Consider the following 24,000-nt stretch of genomic DNA (forward strand, 5'->3'; position numbering starts at 1 on the left):
CACCAAAGACAGGAGTGGCATTGTCTCTGCAAAGCACTCTGTAGAGCAACACACAGACACACTGCATCTGTCTGCCGTCCGATGCCTTTCACCCTGACAGACAAAGGGAAGCTATTTAGCCATTCAGACAGCAGCAAACACCATGTGGACATCTGACTGTGCCCAGAACTCAGGCAATATGCTGTCACACACACACACCTCACCCACCGTGACCCCTGTCAACAAAGACAAACAGCGGTAGTGTAAGCCACCTCCTCTCCGTGTGGACGACCACGCTACACAACACTGGCACCATATGGAGATGTCATTGTTGAGGAAACAGAACCGGGACATTAGCATAAGCACCATTTGTAAACACCATTTGCATACACAGATTTTTTTGTTGTTACAGTGCCAGTGTTCCTCTTCCAGAGGTAAAACTGTCATCATCAATCTGTCTGAGAAAGGGAAGTTATAGACTGAGAGGATGTGTGAAGTCATCGCTTTCTCAGACGTGTAGAGATGCAGTTCTTGTTCTGGGTCTCTTTCTCTCTCTCTGGAGTATACACAGACACAAGTCTAGTGTACAGCACCACAGAGGAGAGAAAGAGAGATTCAGAGATTATAGAGGAAAACACAGCAGGACCACAGATAGAGTGAGAAAAGGAGAGGTTTGGTGAAGCTCACAGTCCATAGCGTACTGAAACAAACCTGTTCAGATTAGTAGCCACATCACACACACCTGGCAGCAAATACAGGCACGCACACACACACACACACACACACACACACACACACACACACACACACACACACACACACACACACACAGAGAGAGAGCTCCTACAGATAATAAAAAGGTGAGCCCAAGCTCTTACCTAGCTGTAGCTCCATGTTGCTGATCTTGTTCTCAGAAGGATAAAGGATCTTTGGTGGCTTGTCAGTCAGAGGAGCTGGAATGAAGAAACGCACAGTTCAGACGTTAGATATTACACTCAAACACTAGAATACCAAGTCATTGTCAACACCACTTTACTACTACAGAACCTTGCTTTGGTAAAGTCATAGGCCCTGTTCATAAGAGTATAGACTAAGGGAGGGAGAGGCAGGGATCGAGATAGAGAGGGACAGAGAGAGAGAGAGAAAGTTTGTGAGCTTCTCTGAAGTAGAAAACTCCTAAAAGTACATACAGTCCTCCAGAAGCACATGAAGTCAGCTTCCTCAAATGCTCTGTTGTCTTAACTCTCCCTGACACTAAACCAGAACCCTCTAAAAGCAATTAAGCGTTGACATAGTCTGGATCCTGCAACCAGAAAACAGACTAGCAGGAAGGGATGGTGCAGCGTTGGTGGTCATGTCACATTCAAAATGAACTAATGGACTTCGGTGGAGTGACAGCAAAGCACATCTCTTGTTGCCAAAGCAAAGACAACACGTACACTAGATCTCTCTCTCTCTTCCCTCTCTCCTCTCTTCCCTCTCTCCTCCTATGAATCTCAACTCTGTTCCACTCCTCTTTCATCTCCTTTCTTCCCTTATTCTCCGTTATCTTTCAATACAGAGCAATATAACTCTCTATTGCCCATAGAATCGACATGCAATTTGCTTGGCCTACTTATACACTAATAAATTAGTCAGTGATTTGACAGAGACATGACACCAGTGAATGGTGTTTCGTGTTTGAACAGACATCATGGGATGAGTGTCTCATCAAGTATGAGAGAGAGAAAGAGAGAGACAGATAGAGAGACAGATTATGAGAGAAAGATAGAGAGAGACAGATAGAGAGACAGATTATGAGAGAAAGATAGAGAAGAGTGTTTGAAGAGTCATCACAATGAGTCTCTCTCTCTCTCTCTGTGTGTGTGTGTGTGTGTGTGCTGTATGTGTCTCATTGAGTAGTAGAGCTGATGTTCTAATGATGCTAATCGTCCAGACGGTGGATGTCAGGGCAGCTGGCTGGCTGGCTGGCTGGCTGGCGGAATGTGGGAACGTTTCCCCTGGGGAACCAGGAGAACACGGAACACTTTATTGCTGTTAAAAGCCTTTGTGTGTTTTGGGAGAGATGGGTTCAGCTCTTCAAGCAGAGATCATGTACCATTTTAAAGACACAGAGACAGTGTGTGTATGTCTGTGTGTGTAGGTGTGCAGGTGTGTGTTCTTCAGAGTCTGGATTGCAATAATGACGGCTCTATGAATGTACCTACTAGCTCACTACACAGCCAGGTCACCCGTGATACAAGTCAGTATTCGACGTCCATCCATGTCTGAGGACTTTGGGTAATGATGTGGAAACTGGCCACTAGGGGCACCACTGAACACTGTTACCTTCATTAAGGTTTAGATGTTGCTAGTCTGGTGTGGGTGGGGATGGCAGACGGGTGTAAGCATCTGTCTTTGATTCCAAAGGTTGAACGTTTGAATCCAGCGATAGAAAGTTGTTTTTTATATTTTGTTTCAAGCCTATACCAAACATTAACGCTTACCTTAACCATTCAGTGTTAATGCCTGAACTTAACCTTAAACACTTTGACATTTGACATTTTACATTTGGAACAACTTCTAAGTAAGTTATGAGAGAGTAAAAACGAGATACACACATGCACACACACATACACATACACACAAACCGAGGACTAATTACATTGCTGTGTGTGTGGAGTGGTGCTGTGCTGTGCTGGGTTTTTACTCAGGGCAGTTCGTTAGCCTGAGTCCTTCATTCATGTCTGCTCCTCAGACTGTCCTCTGTGGGCCCCTTACATCTTTGGCTTTATTACCAACCCCCCCCCCTCTCTCTCTCTCTCTCTGTACTTCTCATTCGCTTCCTCTTCTCTCTCTCTCTCTCTCTCCCTCTCTCTCTCTCTCTCCAGCTGCTGCTGTTTGGGAGCATTGCTTTGGTTCTGTCTTGATGCAGTAACATCAGAGTCTTACTACTAGGAGTATAGTATGGTTCAATCATCATCACGTATGTACAATGGGTACACAGTAGCCTAACACTGGAAAAAACGTATGTACAATGGGTACACAGTAGCCTAACACTGGAAAAAACGTATGTATAATGGGTACACAGTAGCCTAACACTGGAAAGAACTTTCTAACACCACTAATTTAAGTTCCTAGGTGTTCAAATCACTAAGGCCTTAAAATGGTCCACTCACACAGCACAGTCGTGAAGAAGGCGCGACAGCGCCTCTTCCCCCTCAGGAAGTTGAAAAGGTTTGGCATGGACCCTCAAATCCTCTAAAAAGTTCTACAGCTGCACCATTGTGAGTATCTTGATTGGCTGCATCACTGCTTGGTATGGCAACAGCACTGACCATGATTGTATGGCGCTACAGAGGGCAGTGTGGACAGTCCAGTACATCACTGGGGCCAAGCTCCCTGCCATCCAGGACCTCTTGATCAGGGGGTGTGAAAGGAAAGCCCGGAAGATAGTCAGATAGACTCCAGCCACCCAAGCCATAGGCTGTTCTTTCTGCATCAGCACGGCAAGCGTTACTGGTGCTTCAAGTCTGAAACCAACAGGCTCCTGAACACCTTCTATCCCCAAACCATAAGACTGCTAAATAGCTAACAGAATGGCTATACAGACTTTCTGAGTTGACCCTTGTATTTTATTTTGATTTTTACACTGTCACTTTGCACACTTACAGGACTCGACACACTCACAATGTCACTCCAACACACACGTAACATGCACACATATTTATACTGACTCTACACACACTCACATACAATCATACTTTATGCTGCTGCTACTCTGTTTATCATATATCCTGATGCCTAGTCACCTTACCCTTATACATATCTACCTCTATCATTGCAGTATCCCTGCACATTGTATGTAAATATGCTACTGGAACTGACCCTGTAAATAGCTTCTTATTTTCTCGTGTTCTTCTTATTTCTTATTTAACATTTCTTGTGTGTTCTGGTTCTACCTTATGTTATTTGAAGTGCTACATTGATATTGATTACTGCATTGCTGGGTTTGGAGCTTGCAAGAAAGGCATTTCACTGTACTTGTGCACATCAAATTAAAACTTGGTGTGTACATCGAAGTTGTGTGTATGTGTGGGTTGATAATATATGTGTATTTGTGTGTGGGTGAAAGACATATGTATGTATGTGTGTTTGTTTGTTTGTGTGTGTGTGTGTGTGTGTGTGTGTGTGTGTGTGTGTGTGTGTGTGTGTGTGTGTGTGCTGAACGTGTCAGGGATAATGTACTTAATGTGTGAGTGGGTGGGTTGTCTGACGTTGGTTGGAGAGGGGCGGTCACGGGCTCTTAGACATGAGTGTTTACATTGTTAACAGGTAATCACACAGCACCAATTACACTGGATACTCATACCATTCTAATTAAATATCAAACTGCTACGTACATAATTACACGACTGGTGATCCTATAGCTAATCATGTGGTGAGTAAACTAAAGTAGAGACACGAGGACAGAATATGAGAGGGATAGAGAGAGAGAGAGAGAGACAGAGAGAGAGACAGAGAGAGAGAGAGAGAGAGACAGAGAGAGAGAGAGACAGAGAGAGAGAGAGAGACAGAGAGACAGACAGAGAGAGAGAGACAGACAGACAGACAGACAGACAGACAGACAGACAGACAGACAGACAGACAGACAGACAGACAGACAGACAGACAGACAGACAGACAGACAGACAGACAGACAGACAGACAGACAGACAGACAGACAGACGAGAGAGAGAGAGAGAGAGAGAGAGAGAGAGAGAGAGAGAGAGAGAGAGAGACACACTAGAGCAACGTGCTCCTCTCCTTCCTTGGCATGCTACATTTGACTCTGAAAATCTCATTACTTTAATTACCATTTCTTTATGGAGAAATACATTAATTATGTGGATTCAGTTGGAGATGCCATTTAAACAGAGAGAGAGAGCGAGGCTTGGAACAGACTCATAACCCAGAAAACACTGATCTGCCTCAGACAGGCACTAACACAGCCACGAAATGAAGGGAAGAAAAGAGAAAAACAGGTTGTTTAGCCAAGAAGGCTCACATTGATATGAAAACCTGTCCTGAAAAGATGGACGGAGGGAAGAGGTCGGAGGGGGTATAAAAGAAACAGAATTTGAACAGAGAGAGAGAGGAGAGAGACACACACAAACAGAGACACGCAGCGAGAGAGAGTGAGACACACAGAGAAAGAGAAAGGACAAAGAGGAAACACAATCACCATCGATCGCCATGGAGACCAGGAGAGGGCAGTAGGGAAAACTCAGCCTTTATCAGTACAGCAAAGACCAAGAAAACACTTTATTACCACACACACACGGTGAGGGGGCAAGTAGGACAACCCTCACACTCTCAACCCACACAGTTCTTTAGACGCTACTTCCTGTGACCTGTGACACACACTTTCAGTGAAACATAAAATGTTTGTCTTTATGCGTGTATAGGTATTTGTGTGTGTGTGTGTGTGTGTGTGTGTGTGTGTGTGTGTGTGTGTGTGTGTGTGTGTGTGTGTGTGTGTGTGTGTGCATGCCTGTATAAGTGTGTTTAGGCACGTCTATCGTGATGAGTGTGCTTGGTGTCCGATAATTGATGATTCACCATCTCAGTGATGTGTGAGCATTGTCAACAGGTCTGTCCTTGTGACTGCTGCAGAGACAGCGACACCACAACTCATCTCAGGGAATACAGAGAGCCATCCATCAACTCCCTGAAGATCTCCAACATTGAAAAAGTTACAAAAATGATTTGCTTTCAAATTAATGCTGCAAGCTATCAAATTGAGGAGCTTGTACCAGTTAAGTGGATATGCCTGTGTCTCTAGGTTTGTTTTACTACACTTATGTTCCAGTTTAGTAGCTTGAATCGGGCAGCATTTGCATAGAATTACCTAAGAAAACACACAGGTGAATACTGAGTGTAGAAAACATAACACTACAAGGTGTGGAAAGAGTTCCACAGGGATGCTGGCCCAAGTTTACTCCAATGCTGCCCACAGATGTTTCAAGTTGGATGGATGTTCTTTTGGTGGTGGACCATTCTTGACCCAGCAGCGTTGCAGTTCTTGACACACTCAAACTGGTGCGCCTGGCATCTACTATCATACCCTGTTCAAAGGCACTTCAATGTTTTGTACACTCAGTGTATAGTAGTTTGTTTTGACTCTGGAGTTATTTGATGATATACTGTATGTTCTATCACTCTGAAACAATAATATCATCCCACTGTAAGCCTGTGTATGAAGCTCACTATAAGCTCTACGCAGACACAAGATTCGGAGTGTTGCAATGCCGTTTTTTGTCCCAAAAGTGGTGGCTCCTTGCAATACGCTCCGGCATTCGACTAACTTTTTTACTACCTGAAAATTGAGACATGCCGTATCATTCCTTCCACAGCCACGGGGGAGTGCTGTCGTGTCGCTTGGTTCCTACCGTATGGACTATTCATCAAAGTAGCCTATTTTGCATCGATAACCAAATATAATCTCTGCGACAGTAAACCAAACAATAAGAATCCACCCAAAGAAGTATTTTGTTTAGAAGTAATAACTAGTTAGAATTAGAACATTTGTCTTGGCATATTTAAAAAAAATGATAAATCAGATTGTTACACATGGAGATGTGGGAAGCTAAAAAGTCTAGCTAGCTTGCTATGTTTTTAGCCAGGCTAAAGGCAGCTAGCTAATAGTAGAAAGGGAAGGCGACTGATCCTTGCCTTCAGTCCCACGCCCTCTTGTGAATGGGACTGGGGAGGATATCATGTTACCAGAAGGTGTCCGCTACTCCAAAGATTCCACTCCACCCACGTAGATCAACAGAGTGAAGCTTGTAGTAACCTTTAGCAGTGTGGGATTCTATGGATATAAGCCATGCATGTGTGTGTGTGCGTGTGTGTGTGTGTGTTCACAGTGGGACTCCATTGATATAAACTTTGTGTGTGTAGCTTTGTGCGCATGCAAATGTATGCGTATGTGTGTGAGGGAGAGATAGACGGTGCGTGCAGACCTGTGTGTATTAACACAGAGCGGGGACTATGCATATAAGATTTGTGATCAGTCATCCACAATCCCATTTCTGCTCGGCAGAGAAAATGCTCGCTGGACTTTTCAGACGGCTTATTGCGGGTGAGTGACTGTGGGGAAACAGCAAATTAATAAATTACGAACGAAGCTGGAATGCTCGGATCATTGGGCTTTTCACCGTCAAGACTGCGGCTGCTGGGAAATTTGTGGGAGAGGAACGCACTACTAGCAAATTGGTGACAAAGGTGAAAAAAAAGAAAACAAATGAAAATGAGAGATGCATAGAATGGAATTACTCCCACATATCGATGTAGAGACTGCAGTTTAGAAAGTTGGTAGGCCAAGACATAGAAAAGACAATACACGCAGGCACACACACACACACACACACACACACACACACACACACACACACACACACACACACACACACACACACACACACACACACACACACACACACACACACACACACACACACACACACTCCTGTGAGGTCCTGAATGCAAGGCTGTGCTGTCCTGTAGCCCAGGTAATTAGACTGACCAGCTGAACAGGAAGAATGGAGGGGTGAAGAGGTGAAAACGTCAGCCTGTAATATCCCCTCTTTATCTCTCCCCAACTGTTTCCAAAGAAGTCCTTTTGTAGTGGGATGTGATGCTGATGATGCAAATGAGTTTGGCCTTGGCCTAGATAGGAATCAGCTACTATTGTATTCCTTATCATGTAATAATAATAGATGCAAGGCCAAGTCCTTCTCTTTGCTTTACGCCTCACCCCAAAAGGAAGTGTTACCATGACAATGGGTGAGGTGAGGTGGACCGGCCTTCCAAAGGGCGTCTTTTAGATGCTGATATATGAAATGCCATACACTGATACACTGATACCCTCAGTCTCTCCTGAACGTCTGCTTACAGAGAAGCAACATCCTTGTGTGTTTGAGCCTGTGAACATTCCTATAGAGGTTGAGTCCAAATAACCCCCTAGTGTAGTGTGTCTCTGGCCCATAGACTGGATTCATATATGGTGACTAGAGGGCCATCTGATACCCAGCCAGACTCATGCCATCTGAGATGTTTTATTAATCCATATCAAACTGAAATGAGAAAAGAGACATATCATTAGGAGCCACTTCCTAGATAGATCTATTCCTGCCCCACTCCCCCTCCTCGCTTCCTAAGGAATACCAGGAATCCTTAATTAACTCCCAGGAACAGCACTCATTCATTATGGGAATGCTAACCATGTGTATGTGACCAATAACATTTGATTTGTCCCTGAATGTGTAATTCCAGAGTGGAGCACTTTGTTAGGATACTTTGAACCTTGAGCAAAGTCAATACACATCATCCTACTGACATACGTTTTTTTTTAACCAGGTGGAGGGAAACAATTAGCAACTGGAGGAGGATATAGAATCGGCTTCCTATTTCGCAACAAAGCATCCTTCACTCATGCTGCCAAACATACCCTCGTAGAACTGACCATCCTACCGATCCTCGACTTCGGCGATGTCATTTACAAAATAGCCTCCAACAATACTCAACAAATTGGATGCAGTCTATCACAGTGCCATCCGTTTTGTCACCAAAGCCCCATATACTACCCACCACTGTGACCTGTACGCTCTCGTTGGCTGGCTTCATACTCGTCGTCAAATCCACTGGCTCCAGGTCATCTACAAGTCTTTGCTAGGTAAAGCCCCGCCTTATCTCAGCTCACTGGTCACCATAGCAGCACCCACCCGTAGCACGCGCTCCAGCAGGTATATCTCACTGGTCACCCCCAAAGCCAATTCCTCATTTGGCCGCCTTTCCTTCCAGTTCTCTGCTGCCAATGACTGGAATGAACTGCAAAAATCACTGAAGCTGGAGACTCATATCTCCCTCACTAGCTTTAAGCATCAGCTGTCAGAGCAGCTCACTGCACCTGTACATAGCCCATCTGTAAACAGCCCATCTATCTACCTACCTCATCCCCATACTGTATTTATTTATTTATCTTGCTCCTTTGCACCCCAGTATCTCTACTTGCACATTCATCTTCTGCACATCTACCACATCTATTAATTGCTATATTGTAATTACTTCGCCACCATGGCCTATTTATTGTCTCACCTCCCTTATCTTACCTCATTTGCACACAATGTATATAGACTTTTTTCCTACTGTATTATTGACTGTATGTTTGTTTATTCCATGTGTAACTCTGTGTTGTTGTATGTGTCGAACTGCTTTGCTTTATCTTGCCCAGGTCACAGTTGTAAATGAGAACTTGTTCTCAACTAGCCTACCTGGTTAAATAAAGGTGAAATAAAAATAAATAAGACAGGGAGAAAAGGAGAGAGAGAAAGAGAAACAGAAGAGAGAGAGAGAGATGGAGAGAGAGGAGAGAGAGGGACTATGAGAGGGACTGTGATTCTGCCATCTCAGCAGGTGTGTGTGTGTGTGTGTGTGTGTGTATGTATGTGTGTGTGTGTGTGTGTGTGTGTGTGTGTGTGTGTGTGTGTGTGTGTGTGTGTGTGTGTGTGTGTGTGTGTGTGTGTGTGTGTGTGTGTGTGTGTGTGTGTACAGACATTCGGTTGCCCCTTAAATCTACAGGGCTGACAGCTCAGTCCAATAAGCTCTACCATCCTTCCTTACAGTCTCAATACATTAGACTTATCCTAATGCCAGAGTAGCCGGTGTTTGGAGGATATATTGGCACGGGTGTTGTTAGGCCCGAGATGAAGTCGAGAAAGTCGTTTACATTTCAAGTTAAAGTGTACTGTCAGCTACAAGATAACGTTAGCTGGCTCGCTCGCTAGTGTATGATCTGTGTAGTAATATTATTCGTATCTCAGAGCCATTTGCATTGCTTGTTATAGACTAATGTTAGCTAGCTAACGTTAAACCTGGTTGGTTAGCATCCTGCAGATACATGCAGGGTAGTAACGTTATGAGTTGGGATTATGGTTCATTGTTTAGCTAAGTAGTTACATGTCTAAACAAAAGACTCCACTATGCAAGTAACCATTTCAATAGAATCTTCATGATGTCACTGCGACATCTGTCGATAGACGTAGCTGGTAAATTCGCACTGGCTATCTACTCCGATTTCAGAACACTGTCGTCTGAGTATGCCAGAGCGCAGAATAACTGACAAGTTTCCAAATGCTCAACACCCGTTGAATATGGCCGGTGTCAGTGAATGTTGGAAAAAAAGCGGAATTCAATTATTTCCAGCAGCACAGTTGCAGTCACCAATGCTCTGGATAACATGAAAACAACCTAACCAGAGTAAAATGGTCAGAGTGAGCTGTTCTCTCATTTGTGTCTGGATGTAGCTAGCAAGCTAGCCAACGTTAGCCAATAAGCTTGGGTACTTGACTGCTGTTGTTAGGTCAGAACACATGGATCAACCCTACTCCTCGGCCAGAGCATACAGTGTGTGCTCTGAACGCTCCGAGAGCGAAATGCTCTGATTTACGAATGGACAATCTGACAACGCTTTGAGTTTACGAACGCCCAGAGCGCACTCTGGCACTCCAGATTATAAACCAGCCTTTAGTCTTGAAATCCTTGGTTGTTTAGTACATGGTCTCACATGTGAATCCTTATAGAGATGGGTGGGGCTAAGGCTTTAGGGTGTGAACGATGCTGAATGGGTGTAGACAAAGAAGAGTGTACCAAAAATATTCAAGGGCCATTTTCTCAAAAGTGAGGTTACAAGTTTAGCAACTTTCAAAGCAGAGTTACTTTCCCATTGTTCCTCAACTGTACTGTATGATATATCATTTTGTATATCTGAGTCTCTACTTTTATCCAATGTAAAAAACACAATTTCAAATGTTGCTACATAAGACCGAATCGAGCCAGTCGGTCTCATATTCAAATAATGATTGACATATTGTCATTAAAAACGTTATTTTGATGAATTTATTAAAACTATTTCATCCTTCCACAAGATATAGTCCTGATACAAATCTAGGGTTGCTACCCAAGTCGGCTGGTTGTTCATTCTATTGGTTTGTTTGCTAGAGACTCAGTTGTTCAGTAATTTTGTTCTGTATCTATGGATGCGACCCATTCGTTCTAAATGTTCCATTGACATACTGGCTGGCAATGTTCTTATCCCTTGCTTGCTACCTAACCAACTACGGCTAACTTACAGTCACGTCAAAAATTGCAGCTAGAATAACAGCAAAGTAGCAGCATTTTCATTTGCTTAAGCTGTTTTCTAGTGACATTTATTTGGATACTGTACATCCATAACAATGAGCTAATGAGGCGCAATTTCGCCAGGCATAGAACATTTGTTCAGAGGAGCTAGCCAATAACACAGCTAACACAATCAATTCAAAGTGAAGCTGAAAGACTGCAAACTAGCTGCACTTTGTTTCATTTGACCTTTTTTCAATTGACATTTCTTTGTATATATCCATAAAAATGTTGCCAGCTGATTCATAATTTCGACTGGCTGTGAAACATTGCCTGTATGTCTGTCTCTTCCTGACTCCCAACATGTTCATTACTATTGGTCAGCTGGAGATCGAATATGAATATTGAAACAATATTGCAAATATTGGCGAGACAGACAGCAAGGTTTATACAAATCTCCGCTGTTGAAAACGAAATATTAGACTAAAAGAAATGTGAGATAATGTCTAGATGCTTTTTATAGTGGAGATCAACTTTATAAATTGCTTGGCTGGGCTGATGAGACAGTGGATTGCGCAGTCAGATGGAACAGAGTAAATATGCATTTTAACGTCATAGATTTCGCCGGTGATAACTTGTGGAATAGACACTGGCTGGAATACGGTTTTAACCAATCAGCATTCAGGATTAGACCCACCCCTTGTATAAATATACATTATACACCGAAAGTATATATTGTAAAACTGTCTACGGTGTACTACATGTCTGTAGGATAATGTATGTTTGGTTGTTTTTCTGTCTTCTGTCAGTCAAGGATGTCTATATCATAATGATGCATATGGATGCACATTTTAACCTCTATGGGATCGGTGTCCCTAAACCGGGACGGTTGTTGCTAACGTGCGCTAATGTGACTAGAATGACGTTGTAAACAACAGCCAACTTTCCGGGATATAGACATGTCTTATCTACCTGCAGTGTCCAGTTTACAGTAGCTATTACAGTGAAAACATACCATGCTATTGTTTGAGGAGAGTGCACAACAACAAAACACTTTTATCACGGCAACTGGTTTGATACATTCACCTCTGAAGGTAAATAATGTACTTACATTCAGTAATCTTGCTCTGATTTGCCATCCTGAGGGTCCTAAAGATAAAATGTAGCATACTTTTGTTTGAAAAAAATCAAGTTCTATATTTAAATGTAGGAACTGGGTTCTACAGTTTCAACTCTCTTTTTACTTCGAGTGGGCTAAATTAAATCTCAGAGTTTCCAGAAATGTGTTAAGTGTTTCAAAACAATGTTAATGTTATACGACTCATCATTTAGGACATCTACATTTGTACTCAGTTTCAGAAAGTAATTCTGGCACATAAAAAATACGTTTAAATTAAGCAGTGATGGAAAGTGAAAGCTATTTGAAATGAATTAGGATCAGTTTTAATGGGCCCATTGTTTACATAATAACGAGGTATGAGATACAGGAGAGGAAGAGAGGATGAAAGGATTTAACCCACCCTTTGTATAAAGTGTCATAAACATGGCTCATTATGCTCTAATTCTCTACATGCTATATGTGCCAATCTAAACTCAAATTAAAGTCATTTCTCAGGATGCTTTTAAATTACCTAGAGTTACCTCCTACAGTACGTGTAGCTCAAAAAACACAGACCTCCCCTAAAACTAGTCATTCATAAAATAGCCTACAAAATGGCTGAAACAGATTGTTGTTGAGTAGCATTTCTCTACCACCCAGTTTGGTAACGTGCATTTCTTCATAGAGCAGCAGAATACATGGGTTCTCTCAGCCAAGGAGGAGCACTAGGCCTGTTGAATGTGTATTCATGCGGGAGTGCGTGTGTCTGAGTGTTTGTGCGAGAGGGCATGTATGATTGCTGGAGGTTAGCTACTGGCCTGCTACATTTCCGTGCCTGTTTGAGTGTGAGCATATTTGTGTATGTATGTGTGTGTGTGTGTGTGTGTGATATGGTCTGGGCAGGGGCGGTGTGCCTGTTAAGTGTGTATTCATGCGTGTGCATCTGTGTTTCTACAATTTAGAGGGCCTACTAGAGAAAGTGTGTGTGTGTGTGTGTGTGTCTGTCTGTGTATCATCTCCTCAGGGGTGGTGCGCCTGTTAAGATGTGTAACAACAGAAATGTGCGTGTTAGTCTGTGATCACTGGGGGAGGAGTGTGTTCAGATGTGTAAAAATAAGTGTATGTGTATGAGTGAAATGATCACTGGGGTGTGGTGTAGCATGTTGCTGAACAGTGAGACACTGCTGGAGACCCAGCAGGGGAGAATGCATGGAAGAAGAAAAAAGGACAAGGAAGTCTGCATATCTCTCTCTCCCTTCCATCTTCCTTCTCTCTTATCCTCTTCTATCCTTTCCCTCTCATATCCTGTTCGGGACAAACACATAGGCCTTTAAACAGAGGTTGAATTGGGATTGGGTGGGGTGGTGGTGGGGGGGAAGTAGTTCATGGGTGCACACGGGGGGGGGGTCTATAATGGATTAACCTAAACAATATACAACAAAAGCACATGACAGCATACTACATGCTCCTAATGAATAAACTGCTGTAATTGGCAGCTGTTTACCCCATTTCTTCTCAACCAAATACCATGTGATTTCTGTGTAATGCTCAGATGAAGGCATTCCAGTGGAGTGACTTTTCATATTCAGACATATCAAACATATTCAAACTCTCACTTCATTTTAAATGTGCGGGCTTTAACACCCAAAACATCAATCATTGGTCAGAATTTTTTTGTAGAGGTGGCAAAGGTCGCAATGGGGCCTATCACATTTGTTTGTAGAACGACTGTGAGAAGGTCAGTTCTGGTGAGTTTTTAAAAGGACAATCTACCCCAATATAAAATAAATACAATTATACTGACACCATCTAAAATATAATTTGATCACAAACTCTAAACATTATCTTGTTGCTAGTTAGCAACCTGACCCATGTCACATTTGGCCACCGTCTACCCTGTATGTACGCAACGCGAACACATGTAACAATCCACTTCAAAGTAAGTCTAGGCACAAATATTTGTTCATGTTCCATTTTTTGGGGGGTGTGTTTTTTAGCAGTGTTGCAGCCTGTGTGAGCAGTCAGAAAAGTGCTTGCACCGAGAGTCTCTTATGTTTTGATGACATGTGGCGGGCGACACATGGTAAAATACCAGTATTCTGACTTGATTTTCATTAGATATTGTTGAAGGCAAAATTGGCACAACCGAAGGTACCGGGGCTCAGCCCCGCCTGGCTCTCATTTGGATCGTAGGTGCTGGGGCTCAGCCCTGCCTGGCTCTCATTTGGATCGTAGGTGCTGGGGCTCAGTCCTGCCTGGCTCTCATTTGGATCGTAGGTGCTGGGGCTCAGTCCTGCCTGGCTCTCATTTGGATCGTAGGTGCTGGGGCTCAGCCCCGCCTGGCTCTCATTTGGATCGTAGGTGCTGGGGCTCAGCCCCGCCTGGCTCTCATTTGGATCGTAGGTGCTGGGGCTCAGTCCTGCCTGGCTCTCATTTGGATCGTAGGTGCTGGGGCTCAGTCCTGCCTGGCTCTCATTTGGATCGTAGGTGCTGGGGCTCAGCCCCGCCTGGCTCTCATTTGGATCGTAGGTGCTGGGGCTCAGCCCTGCCTGGCTCTCATTTGGATCGTAGGTGCTGGGGCTCAGCTGGCCCAATTCAATCCCTGGCCCCTGCAATACCACCACAGTCTCCCTGTGCTCTCTACTGCTGATGACACTATTGACATATTGACTGGCTGAATGTGGGTGTATGCTATGTGCTCTCTCCATTTCTCTTACTCTCTCTCTCAGCTCCGAACCTTGCTCTTTCTCCCTCAAATGTTCTGCTCTCTCTCTCTATGCCCTCCTTCTTCCGCACTATCTCTCTCTCTGCCCCCCACTACCTCTTTTCCTTCCCTCTCTCTGTGTCCTGTATGGTGTCTTAATGTGTGTGTGCGTGTTAACGTCCACCTCAGCTGCGGTACCTCTTGTACACGACACTGTGCTTCCATTAGGGGCCAGCTCATAGACAACATGGAGACGTTCAATAATGCAGACCTGCAGCTTAGAACTACTGCTGGAAGACAACACTAACAGACAACCAATCGTTCGGCGCTCCCCAATCCCCTCCCAGACCCGGCTTCCTGTCTGCTTCAGATAGCACATCAGTGGAGCAGAGATACAGGAGCCATTACTACCTGATAACACTGTAAAGACTAGTATATACAGGTGGAGAGAGGGAGTAAGGAAGGGAGGGAGGGAGAAAGGAGATAAAGAGAGAGGAAGAGAGTGATAGAGGGCCTGAAAAGAGACAGGCAAACAGATGCATAATGCAATAGGATGCAGAGACTTAGTTGATAATATGTGGCTATCACACCAGGACACACACACACACACACACACACACACACACACACACACACACACACACACACACACACACACACACACACACACCTACCTAACCTATGGAGAAAGCAGCCAGGTAACCCGTGACACACATCAGTATTCGATGTCCATCCATGTCTGAGGTTGCTGAGTTAATGCCTAAACTTAAGCCTAACCTTAAAAATTCAGAGCTAATTCCTAAATTGAACCTTAAACACTTCGAAATGTGTCATTCGGAATTTGAGGTTTGAGAAACATGGATGGACATCTAATTCTGACGTGAGACTTTGAGAGCTAGTTGGGGGAAAGATGGATACAGGAGCTGAGAGACGTGATTAACTCTCTTCTCGCAAATTACAACCAGCATGCCATGCAGAGACACTAATCGTAGATGTGTGTATGCAGATGCGTCATGCCAATGTGGGGCACAGGGGAATGAGCCCCCTCAGATTTGTCCTTGTTGTTTCTATGTAATATTACTAGCCACCTAGCAATTTTATGAGTTGGTTTTAGCTAGCCCAGATAGGGTCCCAATCTCCCAACCACATAACTAGCTACCAAGGAGTCATTTCAGGCTATCAATCAAGTTAGAGCAGCTAGCTTGTCTAACTACAGGTAACTGCCAAAACGAATGGCAACACAAACATAAAGTGTCTTAAAATGCCATTGGTCCACCATGAGCCAGAACAGCTTCAATGCACCTTGGCATAGATTCGACAAGTGTCTGGAACTCTATCGGAGGGATGCAACACCATTCTTTCATGAGAAATTCCATAATTTGCTGTTTTGTTGATGGTGGTGGATAATGCTGTTTCAGGCGCCTCTCCAGAATCTCCCATACGGGTTGAGATCTGTTTACAGACTGCCACGGCATATGGCTTACATTCCTTTCAGTGATGCATAGAAGCATATTACGTTTCTTAAAAAATAAATAACCTGCACCCGCGGAAAGCCAATTAGCATGATAAACGAATCCCGTCAATCCCGTCAGTTTAAGTTAGAGATGTTTTTTTTGGCTTTTGATGCATCTCAATCCACCGCATCCGCCGATGTCGCACTTCTGCTTCTGTGGTGAAAGGTCTTTGTCAGACAATGAGACAAAATCGTATGAAGTGTCTGAAAACGATTAAAATTTCTGTTTTTCTCTGCGACCCCCACAAGCATCTAGGGACTCATCTTCTGTCTGTAGCGTCCGAACTGTTTGGGCGACACACTAATATGACCCCTCTGTTGAAAGGCCTCTGTACGCCTATGTAGATATTCCATTCAAAATCAGCCATTTCCAACTACAATAGTCATTTCCAACATTAACAATGTCTACACTCTATTTCTGATCAATTTTATTTTATTGGACAGAAAATGTGCCTTTCTTTCCAAAACAAGAACATTTCTAAGTGAGCCCAAACTTTAGAATGGTAGTGTACATACGTACATACAGTCTAGGCCTCTACCGATGTAGGGTCTTTATTTGAGCCAGGTTGCTACAGCAGGAAAATAATCCTGCAGCAACAGGACATTTCAAATATTATGTGGATTATAATGAATGGTCATTTTTGTAGGGTTTGATACATTTATTGTAAGGAAAAATCAAGTGTGAAATCTGAAAGTAAAAATGACAAACTTCAGAAGCCTTTTTAAACATCAAATACACTACAAGTTGAACATTTCCTGAATTGCAGGAAAGTTATCTTGCAACTTACTATCCTAGATCTGGACTGTACTGTCTATAAAAATCTCAGCCTCTGTAGAGCAGAGAGAGATGAAGGTCGTTCATTAGACAGATGCAGAACCTAAATGAATGTTCAGGGGCCTGAGAGACAGCTTTGTAGTCCAGGGCCCTTTTAGGAGGTGTTGATAATGAGAACCACATTGCAGGTTCACTCAGAATGTTTACATTGTATACAAGGGGTACTGTAAACCGTGAAACCGACATATTGCATGCCCATCTCACAGACATTGTCATTGTATACTGATTGCAATCAATTGCCTTCATCTGCGATTGGTTGAATTCGGGCCAGGGTACAAAAAGTTTCCTAAACGGTTCTTCGCTGTCCCCATAGGATAACTATTTTTGGTTCCAGAGAACCCTCTGTGTAAAGATCTCTACATGGAACACAAAAGGGTTCTACCAGGAACCAAAAAGGGTTCTTCAAAGGGTTCTCCTATGGGGACAGCTGAACAACCCTTTTAGGTTCTGAATAGCACCTTTATTTCTAAGAGTGCCAAAAAAGATTGGAAAATAACAGCTTTCAAAAACACTTACTGGAGCTTCTTTTACTTAGAGGAAAATCATTCATTCAAGGTCGGCTGTCTTTAAAAGTACACTTAACAAAACTATTTTGGAGTAAAGTGCATCTTCTTTACACCAGAACTGTTTTTAGCCAGCTAAGCAAAACCCTTAAACGATACACACTTTTTAAAGTCTCTAGCCCCCTTGGAGTGCCATGTTTGTTAATTGGTGCTCTTGCTCCATAAGCAAGGAGGAGCCTAACATGCAAAATGGAGCTAGAAAACTAAAATGGTGGTCTGTCTTAGAGGGTGATGGGACAGGCTCAGGAAAGATTAACTCCCAGGAGGCAAAGAGAGAGAGAGAGAGGCAGCGAAAGAGAGATCTGCTCTCTGCTTTCCTTTTTTGCTCTGTCAATCATGGACCCGGAGAAAATCCATCCTGCCCTCCATAAAAACTAAACTGGGCTGTCTAAAAGAAGCTGAGAATAGTCTCAGCTATGAACTCTATGCTCTATGCTATGAATTCGACTGACGATTCATTAACACACACACACATACGCACGCACACACACCAAAAGTACCAACAGCCACTCAGAAACGGCGCTGCCTGCAAAAAAGTAAGTGCTCTTACACTGCAGTGCTAAATACGCTGTGGCTAAACTAGCACTCATGCTAAGTGTTAAACAGTGAGTGCTAACAGAGTTCAACATTAGCGTGGTGTGATGGATGAGGAGGCCCTCCTCTCCCCCAGCTGTCATGTTGAACCTTTAACAACTGAGTTCAATGATGCCAGTCAGGAGATTTGTGTTTCTCTGTTTGTTTGCCTCCCTCTCGTTCTCATTCCAAAACCAATACACGATTTTTTTTCTTCTCTCTCTCTCTCTCTCTCTCTCTCTCTCTCTCTCTCTCTCTCTCTCTCTCTCTCTCTCTCTCTCTCTCTCTCTCTCTCTCTCTCTCTCTCTCTCTCTCTCTCTCTCTCTCTCTCTCTCTCTCTCTCTCTCTCTCTCTCTCTCTCTCTCTCTCTCTCTCTTACGAGACAGATGGAGATCATTAGTCTTTTCATTTTTATTTTCTCTCCCTCTCTTTCTCAGTCTCTCTCTCTGTATCTCTCTCACACTCTCAATAAATCTCTCTCTAGGACTTCATCTTTGTGTCTGTCCTCTTCCTTCTCTCTCCATCTCTCTCAATCACTCGCTCTTCACACACTTACTCATCTCCATCTAAATCTACACAGATTTATAGGTAATGTTTAACATGTCAACTCTAACAAGCACTCTGTCACCAATGTCACAGTGGCTTAGTCAAGTCATGCCACACACTTCTCAGGATGGGATGGACTGATGAGGACCCATTATACTGACATACACAGATGATTCTATATTGAACTTCACTGTTGAAAAATGAATGTAAGTGAGTGATATTTAAGTACATTTAGTCCCGGGTATTTTGCACAGCCACAGACAATAGCATCATGGCTCCAAGTCTACGAACTGATATAACAGTTGTTTGTACTATGTAACAATGTCTACCCATATGCTGTACTTACATTTTTACAATAATCACTGTGAAGTAAACAATTTGAGCACCACTTGATATAAATTGGAACGGTATGTAGTCCACCCTGCAGTACTTAGTGTTTTGCAGTGTAGAACAGTGTAGCAATAGTGTAGCACAGTGTAGCAGTAGCGTAGCACAGTGTAGCAGTAGCGTAGCACAGTGTAGCAGTAGCGTAGCACAGTGCAGAAGTAGCGTAGCACAGTGCAGAAGTAGCGTAGCACAATGTAGCAGTAGCGTAGCAAAGTGGTGCTTTAGAGGTGTTAACAGATCTCCCTCTGTCTCCCAGCACCTGGAGCCCTCTGGGCTAGATCCATCACTTCCTCCACTATTTCCTGTTCGGCCCTGTCGCCTTATCTCTCATTATGACATCACAGAGGGAGGGCTCGGTATGCTCTGGCCGCGTGCCCATCACTAAGGCCTCACTCCCAAAGACTGGAAGGTCTTTCTGTCTCTCTTCACAGTATTGTTCTACTTTTTTATTTTATTCCCTCTGGTTAACAATTGCACACACACACATGTGCACACGCACACACACACACACACACACACACACACACACACACACACACACACACACACACACACACACACACACACACACACACACACACACACACACACACACACACACACACACACACACACACACACACACACACACATCCCTGAATTTGTTATGACACAGTCCTCCACCTTATAGCTTTCTTTCATTGAATGGTGAGATAATACAACCAAAGGTGACCATCAGTGAGCTGATCAAGTGACCTTCCTCAGAGTGAGCTGGGTTAAATGGGTTCAGGACTCGCCTCTGTTTCTCTGCCTTTAAAAGCCTGTCATGTTCCCTGCAGGATATCTGACCCACCCTGACCACAAATCAAACAGCAATTACAACCTTACACACCTCGTTCTACACGGTTGACCACAGCCCCCTCTGGACCGCTACTGGAGCCGGGTGGTAGGACAGTTAAAGACTATTCTATTATTACTGTCTAGGAATACACTATTCTATTGTTACTGTCTAGGAATACACTATTCTACTGTTACTGTCTAGGAATACACTATTCTATTGTTACTGTCTAGGAATACACTATTCTATTGTTACTGTCTAGGAATACACTGTTCTATTGTTACTGTCTAGGAATACACTATTCTATTGTTACTGTCTAGGAATACACTATTCTATTGTTACTGTCTAGGAATACACTATTCTATTGTTACTGTCTAGGAATACACTGTTCTATTGTTACTGTCTAGGAAGATACTATTCTATTGTTACTGTCTAGGAATACACTATTCTACTGTTACTGTCTAGGAAGACACTATTCTATTGTTACTCTCTAGGAATACACTATTCTACTGTTACTCTCTAGGAATACACTATTCTACTGTTACTGTCTAGGAATACACTATTCTATTGTTACTCTCTAGGAATACACTATTCTACTGTTACTGTCTAGGAAGACACTATTCTATTGTTACTCTCTAGGAATACACTATTCTACTGTTACTCTCTAGGAATACACTATTCTACTGTTACTGTCTAGGAATACACTATTCTATTATTACTGTCTAGGAATACACTATTCTACTGTTACTGTCTAGGAAGATACTATTCTACTGTTACTGTCTAGGAAGACACTATTCTATTGTTACTCTCTAGGAATACACTATTCTATTGTTACTGTCTAGGAAGACACTATTCTACTGTTACTGTCTAGGAATACACTTTTCTACTGTTACTGTCTAGAAAGAGACTATTCTATTGTTACTGTCTAGGAAGATACTATTCTACTGTTACTGTCTAGGAAGACACTTCTACTGTTACTGTCTAGAAAGAGACAATTCTACTGTTACTGTCTAGAAAATGACAATTCTACTATTACTGTCTAGAAAATGACAATTCTACTATTACTGTCACGTCCTGACCAGTAAAAGGGGTTGTTTGTTGTTTGTTATTGTAGGTTGTTCAGGGCGTGGCAGAGGGTGTTTGTTTTGTGTGTTTCGGGGTTTTTGGTGTATGTTCTATATTTTCTATTTCTATGTGTTTATCTGGGTTTTCTATTTCTATGTTGGGGTTTGGGAACGATCTCCAATTAGAGGCAGCTAGTTGTCGTTGCCTCTAATTGGAGGCCATATTTAAGTGGGTTAATTTTCTCTTGTGTTTGTGGGTGGTTGTTTCCGTGTATAGTCTGAGCACCTTACAGGACTGTTTTTCGTTGTTTGTTTTGTGTAAGTGTATTTTTGGTTTTTCTTCTAATAAAAAGATACCTGCTGCAGTTTGGTCCACTCCCTACAACGACGCTTATGACAATTACTGTCTAGAAAGAGACAATTCTACTTTTACTGTCTAGAAAAAGACTATTCTACTGTCACTGTCTAGAAAGAGACTATTCTACAAGTACTGTCTAGAAAGAGACTATTCTACTGTCACTGTCTAGAAAGAGACAATTCCACTGTTACTGTCTAGAGACAATTCTACTATTACTGTCTAGAAAGAGACTATTCTACTGTCCAGAAAGAGACTATTCTACTGTTACTGTCTAGAAAGAGACTATTCTACTATTACTGTCTAGAAAGAGGCTATTCTACTATTACTGTCTAGAAAGCGACTATTCTACTATTACTGACTAGAAAGAGACTATTCCACTGTTACTGTCTAGAAAGAGACTATTCTACTATTACTGTCTAGAAAGAGACTATTCTACTATTACTGTCTAGAAAGAGACTATTCTACTATTACTGTCTAGAAAGAGACTATTCTACTATTACTGTCTAGAAAGAGACTATTCTACTATTACTGTCTAGAAAGAGACTATTCTACTATTACTGTCTAGAAAGCGACTATTCTACTATTACTGTCTAGAAAGAGACTATTCCACTGTTACTGACTATTACTCCCTTGTGTCCTCCTCCCAGAGTGCTAAGAGCCTTGGCGTGACCCTGGACAACACCCTGTCGTTCTCCACCAACATCAAGGCGGGGACCCGATCCTGTAGGTTCATGCTCTACAACATTCGCAGAGTACGACCCTGCCTCACACAGGAAGCGGCGCAGGTCCTTATCCAGGCACTTGTCATCTCCCGTCTGGATTATTGCAAATCGCTGTTGGCTGGGCTCCCTGCCTGTGCCATTAAACCCCTACAACTCATCCAGAACGCCGCAGCCCGTCTGGTGTTCAACCTTCCCAAGTTCTCTCACGTCACCCCGCTCCTCCGCTCTCTCCACTGGCTTCCAGTCGAAGCTCGCATCCGCTACAAGACCATGGTGCTTGCCTACGGAGCTGTGAGGGGAACGGCACCTCCGTACCTTCAGGCTCTGATCAGGCCCTACACCCAAACAAGGGCACTGCGTTCATCCACCACTGGCCTGCTGGCCCCCCTACCTCTGAGGAAGCACAGTTCCCGCTCAGCCCAGTCAAAACTGTTCGCTGCTCTGGCACCCCAATGGTGGAACAAGCTCCCTCACGACGCCAGGACAGCGGAGTCAATCACCACCTTCCGGAGACACCTGAAACCCCACCTCTTCAAGGAATACCTGGGATAGGATAAAGTAATCCTTCTAACCCCCCCCTTAAAAGATTTAGATGCACTATTGTAAAGTGGTTGTTCCACTGGATATTATAAGGTGAATGCACCAATTTGTAAGTCGCTCTGGATAAGAGCGTCTGCTAAATGACTTAAATGTAAATGTAAATGTAGAAAGAGACTATTCTACTATTACTGTCTAGAAAGAGACTATTCTACTATTACTGTCTAGAAAGAGACTATTCTACTATTACTGTCTAGAAAGAGACTATTCTACTATTACTGTCTAGAAAGAGACTATTCTACTATTACTGTCTAGAAAGAGACTATTCTACTATTACTGTCTAGAAAGAGACTATTCTACTATTACTGTCTAGAAAGAGACTATTCTACTATTACTGTCTAGAAAGAGACTATTCTACTATTACTGTCTAGAAAGAGACTATTCTACTATTACTGTCTAGAAAGAGACTATTCTACTATTACTGTCTAGAAAGAGACTATTCTACTATTACTGTCTAGAAAGAGACTATTCTACTATTACTGTCTAGAAAGAGGCTATTCTACTATTACTGTCTAGAAAGAGACTATTCTACTATTACTGTCTAGAAAGAGACTATTCTACTATTACTGTCTAGAAAGAGACTATTCTACTATTACTGTCTAGGAATACACTATTCTATTATTACTGTCTAGAAAGAGACTATTCTACTATTACTGTCTAGAAAGAGACTATTCTACTATTACTGTCTAGAAAGAGACTATTCTACTATTACTGTCTAGAAAGAGACTATTCTACTATTACTGTCTAGAAAGAGACTATTCTACACTATTCTGGCAGTTAAACTAGGTAGCGGTGGAGGCAGCAGTGGGTTTGGTCCAGGATGGCTGTTAAACTAGGTAGCAGTAGAGGCAGCAGTGGGTTTGGTCCAGGCTGGCTGTTATACTAGGTAGCAGTAGAGGCAGCAGTGAGTTTGGTCCAGGCTGGCTGTTAAACTAGGTAGCAGTAGAGGCAGCAGTGGGTTTGGTCCAGGATGGCTGTTAAACTAGGTAGTGGTGGAGGCAGCAGTGAGTTTGGTCCAGGATGGCTGTTAAACTAGGTAGCAGTAGAGGCAGCAGTGGGTTTGGTCCAGGAAGGCTGTTATACTAGGTAGTGGTGGAGGCAGCA

The 24,000-nt window shown here is 43.0% G+C and overlaps 1 protein-coding gene across 2 annotated transcripts in view; it reads right to left on the reverse strand.

The window, feature by feature from the left end:
* Window positions 1-24,000, reverse strand: part of LOC106582011 (interleukin-1 receptor accessory protein-like 1-B) — a 308,398-nt gene that overhangs the window by 87,586 nt on the left and 196,812 nt on the right. For both annotated transcript variants that reach the window (XM_014164644.3, XM_014164641.3), the window contains exon 6: window positions 858-932. In XM_014164644.3, the coding sequence (XP_014020119.3) occupies window positions 858-932 (75 nt within the window). The remainder of the gene's footprint in view (window positions 1-857; window positions 933-24,000) is intronic.

The sequence above is a fragment of the Salmo salar genome, chromosome 21, assembly GCF_965601325.2.
Source record: "Salmo salar chromosome 21, fSalSal1, whole genome shotgun sequence".
Lineage (NCBI taxonomy): Eukaryota > Metazoa > Chordata > Actinopteri > Salmoniformes > Salmonidae > Salmo > Salmo salar.